Raw genomic sequence first — 12,226 nt, 5'->3', positions numbered from 1 at the left:
GGCTGGAGTGAGAGTGATCGGCGTTCCTCAGTCGACGAACAAAGGTGGATTCTGCACGTTGACAGAATTGGACGATGGAGAGCAGGCGCAACGATAGCGAATGTCAGGCGAGGATGGTGCTGAGCGGCGCAAGTGATGTGGTCGTTGGACAAGAGCAGCAGATTCTTGGTGGGTGTATGCACTCTGAGAGCAGTGTACGAGCGCAGCGTCAGCGGCACGTTCCGATGCTGATTACGGCAGCACCGACATGAACCTCGAAGCCCGAGCTGTGCGTTACTGCCAAAACGACGGCCGATCTGACAAGAGCAATGTACAGAACAGAATGTCGCAACGCAAGGGATCACTGTAGTTGGAGCAGAAGTGTCGATCAAGCGGGTTCTGCTCGATTTGATAGCCACACAAATTCGAAACCTGCCCGAGGCGTGCTCGATCAAAGCACAGTGGCCAAGCGCCGATCGAGGGGCAGAGGAGCAATCAGGGCGACGAATGTTCGAGCTCTGGGAGAGATGTGAAGAGACGGTAGGAGGGCGAAGGACGTCGCTTTCCAAAGGTGGCGGTGGTAGCGTGAGTCGTGACAACGTCGTTGGTCGAGCACACGATCACAGAACCCGAAAAATGGCTCAGATGATGAGGAGGGCCCTACGTCCTCCAGTGGCTCGCTACACTCACACACACCACGGTCAGAGCCTGTCAAAAAGAAAAGGCTCAGCGTGCATTAATCTTGGTGCAGAAGCAACGGCAGCTAGAACTTAGCAGCAACCAGTGTGTGGGTCTCCAGCCTCACTAATTTCAACGGGAAAAAAAGTGGGTCGCAAGGAGGGCCGGCCTGGGCTTTCGAAAATCTGCAGCGCGAGGTTTCAGGGACATGAATTGCACACTGCCAGTGCGCCCCTTCTGTCAAGCACGGCGAAACTCGCCGTCTTGCCGCGTGAAGCTCAGCCCAGAAGCGCTCGCCCTTTTGGACGGGCTCCCTTCGCCCTATCTCTCGCCCGACTCCTCCGCGCAGAGAGCTCTCCTTTGCCGAGCCCGCCCGCCTGTCGGTTTTGGCCACGGCACTATTCCACCCTGTCCAATAAGGGAAATCAGCGGTCGTCGCCTTGACTCTCGGCTCGTGCCTGGCTCTGCTTCCGGTTCCGCCTCTGATCCTGCTTTCTGTCTCTGCCTCCCTCTCCCACGCGTGTCGGTAGTCTTCTCCTCTCAACCCTCCCGAGCTCGCGCCTGGAAACAGCTTCCGTTCGATGGATGAGAGGGACTGAAGAATTGATCGAGTCGGCGTAGTGTTGTGTGCGTCTCATTTCGCCGCCTGATGCCAGGACATGTTCAATTGCAATGGTCAGCACGCTGTCGACCAGCCAACAGCCCGATACATGTGTCACTGGCTGCTAGCATTGCACTGTCGGAATATCCCTGCTATCTTGTCATCACGTGAGGTGCAGACCGAACTTGCCGAACTGCACTAGTACCTGCCTGTTCCTTATCTGAACGAGTGGTGCAACGACCAGACACGTGTGCTCATCGGCTCGAGACCCAGCATTGCTCGCCTCACATCTCAATGTGGCATCTACACTGCTCCGCCTCGCATGCTCGCTGGTCAGTCTCATCGCACCACATACACAAACAGACAGGAGGTGATCAGAGGTACGAAGCTGGGTAATTGCGAATCGTGCACGAGGAATGCGTCAATATAATCGAGAACGGAGAAGAAGAAAAAATGATAAGAGAAGGGCGAAATCGAAGGAGAAGTAGTTTTATACGTGACGCAAGCAAACGTGTTGCTGCTGCGCCGTCGAGGACGATCAGAGTGGGTCCTGAAAAATTAAGTACCGGTCAATCGTGAAGAGAGTGTAGATCTAGTTGGAAGGTTGAGGCGCACAGGCACGATAGCTCGAACAACGGCTACGGCCTCGGCCAAAGGGAGAAGGGCGAAGCGTGGGGCCAAAGCCGCCGCCGCTGTCCCTGCAGAATTGCTTCTGCAGAGAGAGCCAGACAGCACATCGTCCGCGATTCGATTCCGAAATTTCGGGGAGAGGCGGCAGCATTACATCTACTCGTCCTCGATCTCGGTGCGTGGGTGGAAGGCCCAGAGATCCTCGCCGTCGTCGTTCTTCTCGTGGACGATGGTGAGACGCTGCAGGTTGACGAAGAAGTCCTCGAGGAGCGGGTTCTTCTGCGATCGGGTGCGGCGTCCGAGGTTGTTGAGCCAGGTCCACTTGTTGAGCAGGTAGTAGACGGCACCGACGATGGCGGTGACACCGATCGAGTAGGCGTAGACACGAACGACAGTGACAATGTCGGTCCAGCCACCGTGGGGAGCGGTGACAGGGTTGCGGTGAGGAGCGCCCGAGAGCCATCCGAAGAGACAGAAGAGGGTGGCAATGACATCGACACCGAGAACGGCGCCGACGAGCTGCCACGAGGGGAGCGTGATGTCGGATTCACCACCGCCGAGACGTGTGATGAAGATGAGCCAGTTCTCGGTGAGCGACACTTCGAGGAAGAGGATCTCCTGGGTGTTACCAAAGTTGGCGATGACACCGCCGTTGTTGAGGAAGAGCGTACCGCGGATGATCCAGGTACCTGCGGCGAGGAGGAGACCGAGGATGACCGAGATGATCCAGATCTTGGGCAGCTGCCACTCGACGGGAGCCTTGGCGTGGGGAGCGTTGTCGTAGGCGATGGCGATGGTGGCAACGTCGGCGAAGAGGGCAATGAAGACGATGAGGTTCGATCGGATCACCTCGTCGAGGATGAGGATGGTGAGCACGAGGTAGATCTCGAGGTGGAGACAGAGCGAGATACGGTACTGGATGTAGGCCTTCATGCGGTGGAAAATCTGACGGGCGACCTTGATCGAGGTGATGATGGTCGAGAGACCCTCGTCGAGGAAGACGACATCGGCAGCAGATCGGGCGGCGTCCGAGGCACCTTCGACGGCGATACCACAGTCGGCCTTCTTGAGCGAGGGGGCGTCGTTGACACCGTCACCGGTCATGGCGGTCAAGTGGCCACGGTGCTGGAGCATCTCGACGACCTGGTACTTGTGTTCGGGGAAAACCTCGGCGAAACCGTCGGCAGCCTCGACAAAGTCGTGGATGGCCGAACCAGACATACCGCCGGCGCCGATGAGACGGTGCGAGTCGTAAACCTTGGTGCCGAGGGCAAGCATCTTGCACGTCTCCTTGGCGATAGCGACGGCGTCACCGGTAAGCATCTTGACCGAGATACCGAGCGACTGGGCCTCGGCGATGGTAGCAGCAGTGTCGGAACGGGGAGGGTCGAACATGGGCAGCAGACCGAGGAGCTTCCACTGGCCATCGGTGTTCATGGCGACACCGAGCGAACGGAAACCACGCGAGGCAAAGTCACCAGCCACCTTTCGGTACTGGGCGGCGGTTTCGGCGTCGGGAGCGCAGAGCTTGAGGATCGCATTGGGGGCACCCTTGGCAGCAATGTACTGCTTGCCGTCCTTCTCGACTTCGGCGGTGATGCGCTTGGAGACGGGGTCGAAGGGGGTGAACTTGTGGGTGGTCCAGCCGGAGGCGAGCTCGTCCTGGGCGCCGGGGTAGTCCTTGAGCGTCGAGATGGTGACCTTGTCAATGGGGTCGAGCGACTTGACGTTGTGCGACGAGGCAAGAGCGGCGACGGCCATCATGTAGTTGACGTCGACACCCTCCGAGGTGAAGGGCTCGTGGATGGAGAGCTTGTTGGCAGTGAGAGTACCAGTCTTGTCGGAGCAGAGAACGTCGACACCGGCGAGCGACTCGATGGCAGTGAGCTTCTGGACGATGGCCTGGCGCTTGGCAAGGTAGGCGGCACCGACGGCCATGGTGGTGGTCGTGACACAGGGGAGACCGACGGGAACACCAACAATGAGGAAGATCAGGGTGTAGATGAGCAAGTTGTTGTCGGTGGGCGTGGCGATACCAGTGTTGCGGAAGAAGCCGCCGATCCAGAAGATGAGGGTGAACACGATGACGAGGAAAAGCAGAGCGGAGCCGATGGAGCCCATGACCTTCTGGAAGTGACCCTCGGTCTCGCCACCAAGGACGAGAGCGGCAGTACGACCGACAAAGGTCTGCTTGGCGATGTCCGTGGCGAGAACGTAGGCCTTTCCACGCTTGCAACCGGTAGTGTAGAAGACGGTGTCGCCGATGTGCTTGTCAACGGCGAGCGACTCTCCGGTGATGGCCGACTGGTCACAAGCGATGATGGCGGGTCCCTTGTCGACACCCTCGTCATCGTCATCGTCGCCGTGGCGGGTAGCGCGAGCCTTTTCGAGGATGGCGGCGGCCTGGGAGCCGTCCTTGTCCTCGTAAGCAGCCAAAACGCGGCCGTCGCAGGGAACCGTCTTGCCGTCCTCGATGACGACAATGTCACCGGGAACAAGGTCACGAGCCTCGATCTCGACCTCGCGGCCGTCACGGACAACAGTGGAACGAAGGGCGATACCAGCCTTGAGCTGGGCAACAATGTCACCGGCCTGCTTCTCCTGGTACCAACCGACGAAGGCGTTAAGGAGCAAGATGGCAATGATGACACCAAAGTCGATCCAGTCACGGAGACCGGCGGCGAGGATGACGGCGAGTTCCATCACGTACAGGACAGGACCACGGAAGAAACCGATAAACTTGAGGAGCAGGTTCTCCTTGGGAGACTCGAGCTCGTTGTAACCGAAGAGGGAGCGACGGTGGCTGACCTCGGACTCGCTGACACCCTTGAGCATGTCGGTCTCGAGCCACGAGGCGGGGACCTTCTGGGCGACCTCCTCGGCCTCACCGTGCTTGTTGACACGGATCTCCTTGGTCTGCCAGAAGAAGGGGAAGTTGCGCTTCTTGACAACATGAGTCTCGTCAGCGCCCTCATCGTCGCCGCCAGCCGTTTTCTGGGCGCGAATGAACTCGATGAGGGTGGCGTACTCTTCCGAGACGCCCTCGATGCCCTTCTCGTTCCTACCCTCTTGGGTAGCCGAGCTGTCAGACATGATGAAGTGGAACTCTTAAAGAGAGATGCTTGATGACTGCAGCGAATATCCACGAATCGATAGGGAAAATTGCGACGAGGGTCCAGGAAGGGACGGGCAAGTAGGCGAATCAGAATGGAGGGGGAAATGTGTCAGCTGTCTGTGCTCTGCGTAGATGTGCAATCCACAACTTTGCTGTATGGCTATGCGGCTGAAGAGGACGTTGTCCGATGACATCCGATAGGGGTCGCTCCAGCGGCTGACTCCTTGCAAGATCCGCAAAAAAACGAGCCGCAAGGAGATTTGGAGGTATCCAATGATGTGTGCTGCAGGGCCGTCCATGCGAGCCGGCGGCGCTAGAGATGTCGATGATGCTGGCTGTGGGTGCGCTCTGCACTGCCGTGTACTGTGAACCTTCGAAAAGATACTCACGTCTTGTTGATTTGGGATTGGCTCAATCAATTGCGATCGGCACTGGAAGAAAAGGACTCCCTGTCACTCTACCAAACGGTACTGATTCGACGATTCGAAACAGTAGGATGGGTAGACGGTGAAGTGCGCTTCGACAGACGTTGGTCGTCGTTTGCGAGAGAAGAGGGGGAAGGGAAGAGGGAGGGGATCTTGAGGATGATGGTGAGGAAGGAGAAGAGGAAGAGGGATGGCGTTGACGAGATAGCGACAAGGGAAAGCGAAGCACAACCGCCCTTGTGTTTATGAGGCCAAGGCGACGAGACAGAGCGGAAGAGGGCGACAACGGCTCGCTTGTCCAGGTTATCGGATTCCAAGGCGAGAGCGAAAGCGGCTGGTGCGCACAGAAGCACTTCAAAGAGCGGAGCAATCAGCAGCGGCAGCAGCAGCAGCAGCAGCCGCGCAACGGCAGAGCAAAATTACGATTGCGGCGGACAACGAGAGGGCAATATAGGATGACAAGCGAGGAGAGCGAGGGAAATTGTTCGAGGGCTTTTCCCCTGCCCTCTCGAAGAGTGCGCACCCGGGATCCAAAACAACAAGCGAGGGCACGGCAGAAATGGAGGACAAAACAGATGCAGAAAAAGCACGAAAACATCAGCGCCCGCCTTCTGTGCAGGTAGAAATTATCGAAGCCGCATTTGCTCTCTCGTCGACGCACGGGTCGAGACAAGTGAATTTCCACCAAAATATTTTGAAATGCTGCAAACGGCGCACGGAAGCTGTAGAGTCGATCAGCTAGCTGTTCTCCCTGCTGCTCTGCCGCATTTCCTCCCTTCCCTGTACTGTGCGCTGCAGCCAATTTCAACCGGCGCACCAGTCTGCCGTTGGTTCTGTCAACCCCAACCTCGATTTCGCAGCGCATGGCTCGAGAGCGTCTGCGCTGCAACAAAAAAGAAAGATGCCCCCGATCAAGAAGAGGAAAATAAAGCCGATTCGTCAACAGCAACCACGCCCATCTGGTATTCAGAACATCGGAGGCCTCTCGTCATCGTCGAACGTCACCAAAGCCGGCACCGGTGCGAGCGGACGAAAGTTTGCCGATACTCTTGAAAAGCGTACGCAAAGAATGTTTGCCAGAAGCTCAGTGGGGGACCTAAGAGGTAGATCCAATGGAACCGATCACCTCCAGGGCTCTCAGTCACTCGTGCCTCGCCGGCGGCGCTGCACCTCTGCAGCAGCGGAACGGCATTTCCGACTGCAGAGTCGACAGGATGAAAAGCAGTCATGACACTTTCTTGCATCTGGCTCGCTAAAAGCAGCGGCAGAGGCTGGTCGCTTCCAAAAAAAAATAAGTCGCAAGGCTGCAGGTCCAGAGCGCGCAGAGAGGAGCAAAGTTCGAAATCTGGTGCATGTGGACCCCAGACTGCACGACAAATTGGAAAAACAGGCACGGATCCGGCTTGGATTTGCAACCGCCGATGACAGGTGCAGCAGGTTTTCGGCATCTGGCATCGAGCTGCTCTCATCCCATTGGAGCACCATGGAGATCGTCATCAAGTGGGAGCGCACACGGATCGTCCTGGCTGGCGTCGCAAAGGTCACGGCGAGAGAAATCCGACGCGATGTCGAACGCACATTCAGAAAAACGATGAGACCCACGGAAGCTGAAGTCCGCTCGTCACGCTAACGTCTGCGTACAGGCAGGCAGTCGGTCAGCATACAGCTTCACAGAGCCTTGGAGAACCTCCGTTGGTGTAGATCGGCAAAATTGATTTCATTGCGAAGACCTTGATCGCGTATCTCTCGCTCTTTCCGGGCTTATGGGTCTCACGCTGTTGAGCAGAAAAAGCTGCACCACGAGGCTGGAACAAGATTGGTCGCACGCACTTCGGCCACCTTCGGTTCTGTAGGAACGATATGGGCCCCACGCCGCTTCTTCGAACTGACTGCGTACCGTACGCTCATGGTGGTGTTTTGATTGCTACGGCCCGACGGTCGTGAAGCACGTCGGATGCACGTCGCTTTCTTTCGCCTGCAGAAAGCGATGGCGGTGGCTGCTTGTTTTGTTTTCAAGGAGGAAAAGTCAGAGATGCACCGTAGATGTTTTTCCACTCCAGTTTTCTTACTTTTTTCCTTCTTTCCAGAAGGAATTTCCAACGCCTTGCTTGGCTGCTGCTGCTTTGCTGCGTCCCTGTCACACTCCTCCGCGAGGACGACGACGAAGGAAGCTTCGGTTGCTTTGAGAATGGTGTCCGCGTACATGGGTAGTTGAAGCAAGTCGGCCTAGTCATTGCGACGTGGTCAGACAGCGGGATCTCGCAACTCACCCTCCAATGCGGAGCAAGTCGCAAGATCGTCGAGGCGCAGCAGCACGCATATGTGGGCCGGCTTTCTCAGTGCCTCTTCGTGAGCCCGGGCCTCGGATTGCCGTTTGTGGTGAAGGCGACAAGAGCAGCTTCGGGCTTGTCTGGGGCGCTTGTCTCTCGTCGTGTCGAAGCTTGCCTGTTGTTGGCATCACACGCCCACGTACCGCAAGGAGCCAAGCGCAGTTCGTCGCCGTGTGCCTCATAGTCGCGCCATCTTTGGAGCTCCTTCGCGGCTTTCGCTACGATGATGGTGCACTTGCGTCAGTTTAATCGGTGTTCGTCGACGCAAACAATAGTCGTTCAGACCTAGCGAAGTATGCACTGCGCGCTGGACCGCGGCATTGTCGAACCTACCAGCCGGCTCTTCCGATGCACGCCTGAGCAGGCAAAGATCAGCAATGCTGACGCCAGTCCGCCCTACACGGCGTGAAGGCGTCATAAGGCAGCTTCCCTGACAGACGGCGAGCACCCGTGTGGACACGACTGGAAGAGCCTTCGGCTCGAAGGCATTTGTATGTCCGACATTTCGAGATAAGCTTTGTGACAAGGTCGCGAGCCAGAGAGGCGCTTTTGTTCGGCACGCCCACGAGCTCAGAGCGACCAATCAGAATTCGTTGAAACTGTTCCGGACGACAGCAGCCGATCTCACCGCAAGGAACAAAAGTCCTCCCGATCACGAACATCCGTCTCATGTCATCTGTCTGTATGCCCGCACTTTGTTCGCTCGGAAGATCACCGCTCGCACTGGACGGAATCGCCGCTCATTCCATGGCGCCTTCATTGCGAGGCGTCCGCATATCTGGCGGCGATTGCTCTCCGGAGCAGCGCAAGGGACGCGGCGGTGCCACTCGACAGTCTTTTGTCAGCTTCGCAACATCGCAGTCTGTTGTTTGAGCCTGCCACGTTTGAGACGACCGAAAACTGTCCCGCCAAGTCGGGTATGCCGAGACCTGGCTCTCTCTTGAGAATCAACGCCGCGGCATTGCCGTTGTCGGCTTTGCTCGCAAGACTCCACCACCGCTCCGAACCATGCGGTCGCCCCTGAGGAAGTGGGCGAGAAGGTCCGAAACCGTCCATGCCGAAGTCAGTTCGAAATTTTCCGAGCGACCCTCGCCCGCTCTCGCCATTCCGATGCCGTTCAGTCCTGTCGGAACCCCTTTCTCACAGCGTCACGTCGCGTCAGGTGGGCCCAGGGCAGAGTAAGCGCCGTGCAGGATGGCAAAGACGGCTTCTGCTCCGCCGGCCGGATCGATGTTCTTCCAAGAACCTACTGAACGAAAGGCAAGCGCAGCCGCTGAGCAGACACGCTATTGTCCGTACAAATCTCCGCTTCGAAAAATGTCACGCGAAAAAGGAGGCTCTGAAATGAGACCAAGACCGTCTTGACAACTTTAACATTTTTACTGATGGGGCTTAACTCAAGGTGATACAGAGAAGCTCTACCGGTCCGTCCAGAGTCGGATCGTGCGCAGAGGGAAAGACAGACAGTGCAAGGGGTTCGAGCGCCGAAACCTTTGGCCTTTGCAGATCCACTACCTTTGCCTTGAGCCCGAACGACTCGAGCGACGCTTTGAATGAGTCGTACGTCTTCGAGTTACGGATTGTGCTAGCCACCAGAGCCTTGCACGCCCCCGTGCCTGCCTGCAGACAAGCTCGAATCGTCTCTACCAACGGCTCGATGAGACCGGGATCGTACACCACATCAGCGGCGAGGATCAGCGTCGGTCTGGCTTCTGCGACGAACCTGACGGTGGGCAGATCGTCTCGCTGTTGACTTTGCTGACGTTCAGCGACGAGCTCTAGCCAGTCGAGCTCTTTGACCTCGACGATGCCACTGGCTGCGTCGAGGCCGTTCAGGTGCAGAGTATCACGGAGGCGCGCCGACACCTGTCCAGGCATATCGGTCATGAACGTGTGCACATCTCGTTGCGAGGATGACATCTGCTGAGTCGCGCAAATTGCTCCAACTATTCCTGTTCCTGATCCGAGCTCCAGAATACGTGTACCAGGCGATATAATCACGGAAGGATCGCTGATCAGATGCGCCGCCAAACGCAGCCCAGCTTCCCATGCACGCAGTCCTGTGGTGCCCTTTGAGATGGCAGTCCCTTCTTGCCGGATCGTGACACTCAGGTAGCACTTGAGCAGATCAACGTCCTCGTCGTCCCCGCCTGTCGTCGATGTAGACGTCGCCGATGCAGGCCACGAGTGCGTAGTGAACTCGGCGTCTGGAGTAGATCCCGCCGCCATCACTGATGCGCCAGAAGAGCCGGAAGCCATCACTTCGATGTACCTTTCGAGCAGCGCCGCATCAACCTCTGGATACTCGATCTCGTCTACGCCCTGTGCTCGGAGCACTTTGCACTCCTCCTGAACCGCAGCATCGAGCCTTGCGCACAGCTCGCGGAGAAAGAGTGTTCGGTACCTCGTGGAAGCCTCAAACCTTGGGTTGTGAAACAGATCGTGATTCAGTCTGCCTTGAATGCGTAACAAGACTGCATGCGACGGCCATACGAATGCCTGTGACCGTGGCGGGATTCGTGCTTCGTATTGGAGAAGGAGGACCCGACGTGCGTGTCGTAGAGTTGATGGCCCCGGGCCGTCGTCTTTCGTAGGCCCACCGAGTGCGCTCATCGGATGCCAGCCAAACCGAACGATGGTTCGGAATAAGGCGCAAGATGTGTGTGTTTTCTGTCAAGAAGAAAGACTAGAGCGAAGAGCCTTAGCTCGCGCTGAAAGGCAGCCTGTCCAGAGAATGTTGCCCGCCCGCCTTCCGCACGGAAATTCCAGACTCGATGCTGTCCCAAAGTTACACTCGACGCGTAAATTGAAGAGTCGCGCGTTCTTGGCTCGAATAACCAACACGTTGATTTCTGGACACAAAGCTCAGTTCTTGCGGCGTGGCGCAGCACTTCCAAGCTGCGCAACCGACTTCTTCGAGGCCATTCACATCCTTCTCCACACCATCCTCACTCATCCCCACATTTCCCTCGATCGGATCGTCCTCTCATCATGTTCAACAACGGTTAGTGTTTGATGGCACCTTTGGCGGCACCGCCAAAAGCCTCAGAGGCATAGCCATCGTATCCCGATCCTTGCAGGAGCAAGCATGTGACTGACAAGGAGCAATTGTCTCATCATCTTGTTTTTCTGCTTACTCCATCGTCCAACGGGGCTGTACCCAAACCTTAATGCGATCACGAAATAGGCTTCGGAGGAGAAAGCAACCCATACGCTCAGAACTATGCAACAGGAGGAGGGGCGAGCGGAGGAGGCTTTCTAGCCAACGGAAGCCAGAACGATTCGCCGAGCGGAAAGGTTCGTAGACAGCAAAGTGCTTCCGCAACGTCAACCAGCAGATATATAGATCAACCTCGGCTGACAAGTCTCCATCCCTTCTTTCTTCATCGTACACCATCCACGCACCGACCGATCTGCAACGGTCTCTCGCAATCACGTAACGCTTTTCGACAACTATGGTTGCGAGTCAACAGAGAGCGGGCAACAACACCTTGCGCCCCGTCACCATCAGGCAGATCCTCAATGCTGAACAGCCGCATCCCGATGCCGATTTCACTCTCGATGGCGCCGAGCTCGGTCAATTGACCTTTGTTGCAGTAGTTAGAAACGTCTCGAGGAACGCTACCAACGTTGCGTACAGCGTCGAGGATGGAACCGGTCAGATCGAGGTGCGACAGTGGCTTGACAGCTCGAGCGATGACAGCTCCAAGACCTCCGACATTCGGTAAGTGCTTCTTGATTGCAGCGCTTTTGGTCCGCATTTCGACCAGATGCGGATCTGCTCGTCTTGCAAATGGGACCTGGAGAGGTGATTGCGGAGACACGCGGAAGGGGCGTGACTGATTGCTGACCCGCACACATCTTTTGCGTCCGCACCTTGCAGCCAAAACGTCTACGTACGAGTTCTCGGCACGCTCAAATCCTTCCAGAACCGACGCTCCATCTCTGCGGGACACATGCGACCCGTAATCGACTACAACGAAGTCATGTTCCATCGACTCGAAGCCGTCCACTCTCACCTGCAGGCTACACGTGGACCCAACGCATCCACCGCCAACGGCGGTGCTCCCACCGCGCTCTTCAACCAAGGCGGAGCAAACCAGAACAACGACATCAACGCCTACTCGGGCAGCAACAAGCAAAACATCCTCGACCAGTACAAGAGCCTCGACGAGCTGCCGAGGCAGATCATGGCGATCGTCACGCAGGAAGCCGAGAAGCACCACGATGGTGTCCATGTCAACTTGATCGCCAGGATGTTGAAGGGGGTGGATGTGAGCGAGGTCAAGAGTGCGGTCGAGGATTTGAGTTCCGAGGGGTATCTGTATACGGCTGCTGATGACGATCATGTGCTGCCTACTGCGTGAGTGGGCAGGAGGAGTTGGGAGCGTCGAAATGCAACGTCTTATTGCCATGTCGTACGCTGTCGGGGTCGGAGCGAAGATCCGCGAAGATTGTGGTGAGCAGA

The 12,226-nt window shown here is 57.0% G+C and overlaps 5 protein-coding genes across 5 annotated transcripts; 1 reads left to right on the top strand and 4 right to left on the bottom strand.

Moving 5' to 3' along the window:
• Positions 1-2,044: 2,044 nt before the first annotated feature.
• On the bottom strand, positions 2,045-5,302 carry PHSY_001685 (plasma membrane ATPase; the record flags this gene model as incomplete). The annotated part of the gene is made up of 2 exons (XM_012332313.1): positions 2,045-4,995; positions 5,152-5,302. The coding sequence occupies 2 exons, from the start codon at positions 5,300-5,302 to the stop codon at positions 2,045-2,047; spliced, it is 3,102 nt and encodes a 1,033-aa protein (XP_012187703.1).
• Positions 5,303-5,798: 496 nt separating this feature from the next.
• On the bottom strand, positions 5,799-6,293 carry PHSY_001684 (hypothetical protein; the record flags this gene model as incomplete). The annotated part of the gene is made up of 1 exon (XM_012332312.1): positions 5,799-6,293. The coding sequence occupies one exon, from the start codon at positions 6,291-6,293 to the stop codon at positions 5,799-5,801; it is 495 nt and encodes a 164-aa protein (XP_012187702.1).
• Positions 6,294-6,429: 136 nt separating this feature from the next.
• On the bottom strand, positions 6,430-7,633 carry PHSY_001683 (tRNA a64-2'-o-ribosylphosphate transferase; the record flags this gene model as incomplete). Its single annotated transcript, XM_012332311.1, has 2 exons — positions 6,430-6,706; positions 7,326-7,633. The coding sequence occupies 2 exons, from the start codon at positions 7,631-7,633 to the stop codon at positions 6,430-6,432; spliced, it is 585 nt and encodes a 194-aa protein (XP_012187701.1).
• An 881-nt stretch (positions 7,634-8,514) lies between these two features.
• PHSY_001682 (hypothetical protein) lies at positions 8,515-11,519 on the bottom strand (the record flags this gene model as incomplete). The annotated part of the gene is made up of 4 exons (XM_012332310.1): positions 8,515-8,881; positions 9,009-9,097; positions 9,274-10,180; positions 11,164-11,519. 4 exons carry the CDS (start codon positions 11,517-11,519, stop codon positions 8,515-8,517), a joined length of 1,719 nt encoding a protein of 572 aa, XP_012187700.1.
• Positions 11,520-11,714: 195 nt separating this feature from the next.
• On the top strand, positions 11,715-12,125 carry PHSY_001681 (single-stranded DNA binding protein; the record flags this gene model as incomplete). The annotated part of the gene is made up of 1 exon (XM_012332309.1): positions 11,715-12,125. The coding sequence occupies one exon, from the start codon at positions 11,715-11,717 to the stop codon at positions 12,123-12,125; it is 411 nt and encodes a 136-aa protein (XP_012187699.1).
• Positions 12,126-12,226: the final 101 nt, after the last annotated feature.

Source organism: Pseudozyma hubeiensis, assembly GCF_000403515.1.
Source record: "Pseudozyma hubeiensis SY62 DNA, scaffold: PHS19, whole genome shotgun sequence".
NCBI lineage: Eukaryota > Fungi > Basidiomycota > Ustilaginomycetes > Ustilaginales > Ustilaginaceae > Pseudozyma > Pseudozyma hubeiensis.
This window is presented reverse-complemented; position numbering and strand designations above follow the sequence as displayed.